General features: G+C 46.2%; 1 protein-coding gene across 5 annotated transcripts in view; it reads right to left on the bottom strand.

The window, feature by feature from the left end:
- The window catches only part of VEPH1 (ventricular zone expressed PH domain containing 1), a 58,941-nt gene that overhangs the window by 27,473 nt on the left and 22,989 nt on the right, over positions 1-8,479 (bottom strand). For all 5 annotated transcript variants that reach the window (XM_019619208.2, XM_019619207.2, XM_010716998.3 and 2 more), the window contains 2 exons: positions 4,189-4,355; positions 2,472-2,681 (listed from right to left, as the gene is read on the bottom strand). In XM_019619208.2, the coding sequence (XP_019474753.1) occupies positions 2,472-2,681; positions 4,189-4,355 (377 nt within the window). The remainder of the gene's footprint in view (positions 1-2,471; positions 2,682-4,188; positions 4,356-8,479) is intronic.

The following is an 8,479-nucleotide window of genomic DNA, read 5'->3' as shown; positions in this document are numbered from 1 at the left end:
AAAAAAAAAAAGCAGAAAGCCTGTTTGGACATACAGAACCCATTGTTGTTGGGAGCTGTGGGTGTTTTCTGTTTTCGTGTGTCTTATTGCAGATATCTCTCACGTTTTCTGGCGCTCTGTCTGCTGGGAGGTGAGGATCCAAAGCGTTTGGTGAGGTGTGGCCGAGCACTCTGCTGTACCTGAAACCTGGGCTGGGGAGACTACCAAAGAGATGACAGGGATGGCAGAAGGAGCTCCAGTTTCCAGTTGGTTCAAAACGCACACTTATTGGAAGAATGAATCTGAAATACCCAGCTGTGCCCCGAGGTGGGGTTTCTTTGCAGAAATTTACAGCCAATGAACAGGGTCTGATTTCAGCTTCACCCACCGGACCCTCTGCTCGTGTTTGCAGCCTATACTCTAAAGGGCCAACCCTCAATCCTTGCCACTTCTTTTTGCCAAGTGAACCTTCCAGTGAAATCAAATACCAACAAATAAAATTCCAACCCTACCAGTACCATTTCATTTCTCATTCGCTTTGCTTGGCTGGAAAGGGGCTGCGGGTGGGGGCTCACGTCCATAGCCCCGGCACTTGGGCAGATGAGGGGAGCAGCAGAGTGTTCCAAAAGGCGCTTGCATGGTATCTGGCTTAGGGAACAGCCCTCTGGGATTGCTCTGCTGCTCACACGCCCTGCTGGACCCGACCTATGTAAGCTAGCTGGCAGCAGGGATGCCTGGAACACAGCAGTTCCACTTAAGTCAGAGTAGAACTTCAATATTTTCTTGTGGTGCACTCACTTTTATCAGCTGAACCTTTAAGGCTGGTCCAGCTTTCGTGATGCCAGATGTGTTTCTGCTTATCTAATTGCAGGCTGAGTGCCTGTGCTGCAGCGAGCAATGCCCAGTATATCAGTGAATTCAGTCCCAAAGGCTTTTTCCCTACTTTTAAGGTGCCCGATCTGCACAGCAGTGCCCAGAGACAGTCACCCCATGCAGGTTTGGCCATGGGAAGCAACTGCACCAAGCAAGGGATTGAAATAGGAGAGAAGTACTCTTCTGGGCAGCGTGGTCTGGTGGTTGGTGACCCTGCACACAGCAGGGGGTTGAAACTTGATGATCACTGTGGTCTTTTTCAACCCAGGCCATTCTATGAAATATTCTACTGGACACAGAAATAAACGTGGCCCACTGCAGTGCTTGGAGTCTTTAAAACCTTGAAGAGAGTGACTGAGCCCTGTCTATATACAGGACTGTGTTCTCCAGCCTATATGGGGACAAATCTCCCTCGATTTGGCACAAGAATCACAAAGTCCAAGGGATGGTGGAATTCAGCTCCGCAGAAATTAATTATCCAGGTCACTGTGTGGCAGGCTTCAGTGTCACACTCCACAAATGGTCCAACTTACGACATACTACTCATTTTCTGCCTGGGTAGCCAAGTTTTATCACAGCCATAAAAGCCTGACTTGTTTAGCCAAAACTCTGTGATTTCAGAGCATTAGTTTTGCCTTCATGGAACTGATTTGAGGCAGAAGGAAAACATCTATTACTAGCAAGGAAAGACAGTAAGCTTGTATCTGGGAATGGAAACCCATATCTCATTATAAATCGGGGTATGTCAGATATAAGCCAGGACAGCGTGGTGCCCTGGGACACCCAATAGTTTGGACACTGGGCCCAGGCTGCCCAGCAGTGCTGACCACACTCCGAGCCTGTTTGCAACACGTGGCTCTGGTGAACATCATTCCATCTCCACACTGCATACTTAGGATGGAAGCAAGAAGCCCACTGCTAATTCATACCTCTGTCTTAAAGGTCATGAAACAGCTTTTAGGAGTTTGCCACTGTACATCATTGTACAGCACAGGGTTCCCACGAGGTCAAACCCCAAACCCAGTTAATGTGAAGATGTTCCCATGATGAGGTTGAGCCCAGCACCGCCTCTGGGCATTTCCATTATACAGACATTTGTCAGAAGTATTCAATTAACTCTGGCTACAAATCCAAAATAGCTGGATTACATGATACTAGGAAGTTCATATTTCATCACATGCTTACAACATTCCTGAAGGCTATATGCATTTAAAATTCAATATCATACCAAGGGGCTGCAAAATATTTCTTTTTCTTTATCTTTCATTTCTCTTACTGTAGATACTGCAATCTGAGCTAAGCTGCTGGGATAACGACAGCTGTGTGCATTTATCAAATAGGAGTTTTAGCCATTCTGAAAAAGATGATAGAAATAGAATGCACTCACACAGAGAACAGATACACTGCTAATTAGGAGCAGTAATGAAGATACTACACTCTAGCAATAATGATACTACACTCTGGACATACTGCCATCTTACAAACCATGGAGACATTTCTGGTAGGATGCTCTCTGGTTACTCCAGAATATTTAGTATAAGGTTTAACAAAAGAAGCAAACAAACAAGAAAACTCATGTGCTAAACCAACCAGCCCATTCCTTTAGTTTTCCAGCTTACCTCATCAACGTGTCCAACAGCCCCAAAGATCTTCGCTGTTTGCCCAATCAAATGTGGGAAACTCTCACCAACTTCTTTTAGCTCTGGAAGAAACGCAGCCAAGGCTGCTGGGTCATAGCCAGATACTTCTGTCAGTATGTTTAGGATAATGTCACTATGGTTGGGGTCTCTCACAAGCCCCAGTAGACACAAAATACACTCTTTCAGCACCTATTAAAAAGAAAAGAAAAAGAAATGGAATGTGGATATATTTGTGAATGGTGAATATATACAACAAAAAGAGGTGCTGTACATTGGAGGGCTAAAAACAGACCATCAGACTTTGATTCAGTGGAATAGCTTTTCACCCTCACTGACCTCTGCACATAGCTATTTGCTGAGGTCAACAGAAGTTCAGCTCAACATATGGAAGAAGGGTAAGCTGTAGCCTTGAAATATTACAGTTATGCATATATAAGTAAGAAAATACTCCACTGTTAAGAAAAAAAAGGCAAAAAAAAACCCCTCAACCCCCTCACCAACATTTCTCTTGCTTTAGGTTCCATACTTAAAGGATTAAAACAGCTTAGGTCTTACTCATCCCTAACAGTACAGTAAATTAAAGTACTGGTAAAAAAATATTTTGTGTCCTCCAGGAACTAAACAACATGACAAGGTTAACAGTGGGCACAGAGCTAAAAATAAAGGCTAGCTCCTCGCTGCACAGAAAATGCTGCGGGCAAGCTGGCATTCCTTATAACAACACAATTTTCAAGAGGCCGAGGGTTTAGACCTTCAAACATCTCACAAGCAGGACAGAGCACGTTCAACTTCCTACTAAAGGATTCTTTCACACCTGAACTACTAAACCTCTACATGTGTACCAACACACCTCTGGATCAGGGAAACGAAGGGTTGTGCGTAAATGCGTTTCAGAACAGACTGGTGAGACCTTCCACCAACTTCCCACGGCACGGAATTGGGTTCCATACACTCCCTTGTGCATCTCTCGTCTCAGACACCAACGTCCCAGTGGGGCAGCAGCCCCAGTGTCCCCAGCCAGGACACACCAGTGGCACACGGTGACCTCAGACACACCGGCTCCAGCAGAGCCCCTCCATGGCCACATGGGGCTCTTCGGTCTCTTGCTTCCAAGGGCAGCTCTATTTCATCTGTGACAGCACATTATGATAAAGTTTCCTCAGCTATTTGGAGGAAGGTATTAACCACTGCTGACTCTTCTTTTAGAAAGGTTTTATAGATTTAATAAATTAGCAAATCTTTGTCTTATTCAAATGAGCTGTCAACGTTGTGATATTTTGAGAGCGTGATGCATAGTGCCTTAATTAATCTCCAGCTCACTCTTAATCGGTTCCTAACTTATTCTGGCTTTCCTTGATATGTTCGTACAGTTCTAATAGAAGTGTAATGATGAGAATTGCAACTCAACTAACAGAGGAAGAGCCAAAAAAGTAGAACACAGCCCTGGTTTATAACAACAACGACCACTGGACCACAATGTTTATGTTCTCTTATGACCGGATGGAGAATTTGGAATGGAATTAAAGAATGGAATTAATGAAACTCTATGGCAAACTACTGGAAAGCTCTATTGTGTACGGCGTGGGACTCCAACTGAGACAGCCACCAGCAGTCAGACCTCACCAAGCCATCTGAAAGAGATAAACCCCCCAAAACGAGGTGCAACACCGAGCAGCTCATCCACACGCAGCCTTACCCCGAGCTCCTTCCTCCGTGCCATGAGCTGGAGCAGCCGCAGGAGGTGCTGCTGCTCGGACGGCTGCAGGTGGCCCATCAGTGCCAGAAGCTCGGGCAGGCGGTGCGCCATCGGCTGCGGCTGCTTCTCATATAGGGCAGGCAGGACACGCAGCAGCAGCGAGTTCCCTGCCAACAGAGCAGAGGAGAGCATGGTGCATTACTGCACAGCAGTGCTGCGTGGCTGGGGTGCAGCCTGGATCATCTGCATCCACCTGGAAGCAGCAGGACCAGTCATCGGCACCAACTGGGCAGTGTGGAATACACTGAAGGAATCATAGAATGGCCTGGGTAGAAAAGGACTACAATGCTTATCCAGTTCCAATCCCCTGCTGTGTGCAGGGTCACCAACCAGCAGCCCAGGCTGCCCAGAGCCACATCCAGCCTGGCCTCGAATGCCTGCAGGGATGGGGCATCCACAGCCTCCTTGGGCAACCTGTCCCAGTGCCCTCTGAGTTTCTGAGGAAATTGTGGACTGGGCCAAGGAGCCCAGTACATGGCCCAAATAGAGCAAATCACAGCAGGTATAACAATGTATGCACATAAAGTTATTTCCTATTCGTTATGATTTTCATTCCCAACACAATACCAGAAGAGGGTTGCTTATAAGCTTTCAGATTTGGATCATACTCCATCGAGTCCTACACTCAACACTTGTAATTTAAATGGATTTAAAAACACAAAGAAGGCTAAGCTGTATTTCTCCTTCTCTGAGATTCAGACTTTCAAATTAAATAAGCAGCATATGGAAAGAATAATTGGTTATTAAGAGAGCTAAATGTGCATGACAGTAAATTTGAACATAAATAGTTAAGTATGCCATTTCCAGGAATAGAAAGGAGCCAGAGAAAGTCAACTGCAGACAGACTCAGATATGCAAAAACCTCTCTCACACATTTTCTTAAGATGTCTGCGCATAATTCAGTTTGAAGCCCAGGCTCATACCAAAATATATAACTTCACATCGCTTGTACATGCCTGCTTCAAATATATTTAAGTCTCACTCGAACAACATATGGAAAACATCTGCCTATTGCAATGTAGTACGGCTTCTTTTTGTACAAGTCCTTAAGGTCTCCTTGAATTTGGTTTCCAATAGGAACTAGCACTCTGGCCTGCTGCTTTTTCTCCCACTTAAACCCAAGCCCTATAATTTTGCAAGAGAAGCAGCTCAGTTCCCAGGTGGCAGAAAGAGGACCTGTGTGTCAGACCTGATCACACCACGCTCGTGCCAGATACATGAAGAGCAACCCAAGCCTTGCAACACCACCTCTGGGTCAAGTAACTGAAATGCAATTCATTGCAGGCTCCAAAAGCATCCGCCTAGAGCCCTTCAGAGTACCTCAGCCCTGGGAGTGCTCCTGCACTGCTCAGCTGCTCTCTGTATCTGACCCCAAAGCACTTGTTCTGCTCCTAGAGCCGCTGGCTTCTCCCAGAGCCCTGCACGCATCCACCACAGTGCTAACAGCAAGCTCCAGCCCCACCTCTGTCCCCGGGGCCATGGGCAATTCCTGTCCTGTTCCATGAACGGAGCACAAAGCCAGGTGCAAATGAAGGAGATTTGCTGATGGTTACCCCAGGCAGGTCAGTAGCAGCTCAGTTCTGGCTGCTCTACCCACACCTCCCCGATGCTACAAGTGGGACTGCACAATAATTAAGGGGCACGAATACCACTGCTTTACCATGGGATCAACACTCCTGTGTCACAGAGGTTCTTTGGAAAGTGCCTTTTTAATTTATATATTCAGCAAAGATTTGATTGTTTTTCTTTTAGCTAACCAGAAAAAGCAACCCAAACTAACCAGAAGGAACCCAAACTAACCAGAAGGAACCCAAACTAACCAAAAGGAACCCAAACTAACCAGAAGGAACCCAAACTAACCAAAAGGAACCCAAACTAACCAGAAGGAACCAGCAAAGCTCCAATTTGCCCAAAGTTCAAATAAAGGTTTTCTAGTTTCTCATTTGAGTTCTGAAATCAAACAGTTTTATAATCAAATATACTGAAAATTATTTCCTTCTCTGGATAATGTTGTGTTTGCAGAATTAAGCCTTTTTGGCACTTGCATGTGCTTAGCTTCCACTGGAGTTTTTCTGTCCATGTAGAACAGATGCCTTAAGCTCCAGTCACATCTCAGCGAAAGGTGAAATTCCCTCTGCCCTGGACAAGCAAAGTTCTCAACTGTAAGAGCATGGAGGGAAATTCTACAGAGACGGACAAGAAGTGGCATCTGAGATGTGCTATTGCCTGTGCTGGGACATCATGGACACCTGGAAACTCAGACTAACTATTCAATTTGAGAAAAGCACCAATTTAACTATCGGATGCATCAGAGGGGGGGCATAACTCAGCATGACACAACGTGCTGGATTACAGCCACTTGTACTAAAATACTTGGTACAAAAGTAAATTGGGCACCTTGTGCCCAACGTTTGTACAACAAACGTTACTGGGTTTGCAGTCACAAAGCAGGATGAATGAAAGGCAAGGGCAGACTGCAGGCAACCCCACTGCATTGGAGCAGTATTTCAGTGACCTCACTGATATGGAATTCTTTTTAATTTGATAACCTGTATATACAAACCTGTAAACAACCCAAGCAGAAACCATAATTTGTGTCTGTTCTTTGTATAACTCCAGAAGGGTCACAAAGCACAACTCCATCCCCCACATTTTCATGTCTGCGTGTTTCCTGTCAGCTCCCAGCACACCTCAACAGCTGCCAGCCCTTCCCAGCTTCCATGTGATTCACCCACACGCAGCCACCACCAACCTTCTGCCTGCTCAGAGCATGGAGGTGACACCCTGCCCATTCCCAAGCAGCTCAGCCTAAACGAAGAGCCTGAAACGTACATTTTCTGTCTGAGAATGGAAAAATGCGATACTAAATTCCTTAATCATCTTCTCTCCCTCTTCTCCCCTGCCACCATTATCCCCAATGCTTTCCAGATCAGACTTTTTCAGGCATTCCAGGCAGACCACACACTGGGAATTATGCAATTTCAGCACAAAGCAATGTACAGTTGGGGACATCTGATGGCTGAGTGCTGCTGGCTGCAAGTCAGGTGGGGCAGAGGCACCAAAGGGCAAAACACAGCCGTATAACCACGCTGCATGCTCACAGCCAGTGTACCTGCATGTACAAAAAGCCACAAAGGTTGGATATTAGGAAAGATTTCTTCTCCAAAAGAGCACTGATGCATTGGTACAGTTGTCCAGGGAGTGATGGAATCACCGTTCCTGGAGGGGTTCAGAACTGAGGGGATGAGGCATGAGGGATGTGGGCAGTGGTGGGGTGTGCTGGGGTTGGACTTGGGGATCTCTTTTCCAACCACGATGATTCTCTGTGCTGCCTCTGCTCTGCCCGTTCCGTGGCCCAGCCCAGCAGCACAGAGCTTGTAGGAGAATGAGTCCCATAGCACTCTGTGGGTATGCTGTGGGCAGAGCAGTACAGCAGCACTCGGTCATAGAATCACAGAATGGCTTGGGCTGGAAGGGACCTCAAAGATCATTTAGTTCCAGCTTTCCAAACTCAAAGGACAATTGCTGAGGCCACGTGCACCTCTGCTAACCCTCCCACAGACACTTGTCCCACTCCCGTGCTATCGGCTGCGGTGCTTGAGCAGGGCTAGCAAGCACTAAGGGAAGCACCAGCCTCTCCTGGAGAGTCTAACCAGAAAGGGAACACGGATTGCAAATGAGATGCAGTTCTGTTTGCTTTTGTATCCTGTTCTCTGAATATTTTGTGGCCAATATATAATTCGTACCATCAGAGTGTTACCCTTAATCTCAATTCTGGAATAACCCAAGGCTCATTAAACTGATAAACTCTCCAGCTTTTAACAGTGATCAACACCAACAACAGTAGGACTTGGCACCAGATTAACACCTAACCCAAGAGTCTCTCGTTTTGTTTTTCTCCATGTTAACAGACACAATTCTAATCGTGCAGCTGCTAACCTGTAGGCTCCCAAAGGAAGAAACTAGAGGGAACGCGTTACCTGAATGGATACAAAGTTGCTATTGCTAATTTGGGCTAGAAAAGTAAAAACCCAACAAGCTATTTTACAACTTCTCCTTTGTTGCTCAAACTACTAGCACAGCAGAAGTTTCTAAAGAAAACAGCCCCCAAAGCCACAGTGTGTAGGTTACACCAGACGCAGGCACCCAAACCAGCTCCAGGTAGCTGTGTTTTCCTGCCAGCCCCCTCCGTAACCACAGCACATACCAACCGCCAATGGAGTTTGCACAA

The sequence above is a fragment of the Meleagris gallopavo genome, chromosome 11, assembly GCF_000146605.3.
Source record: "Meleagris gallopavo isolate NT-WF06-2002-E0010 breed Aviagen turkey brand Nicholas breeding stock chromosome 11, Turkey_5.1, whole genome shotgun sequence".
Classification (NCBI taxonomy): Eukaryota; Metazoa; Chordata; class Aves; order Galliformes; family Phasianidae; genus Meleagris; species Meleagris gallopavo.
The sequence above is the reverse complement of the archived record's forward strand: the minus strand, read 5'-3'. Positions and strand labels throughout refer to the sequence as shown.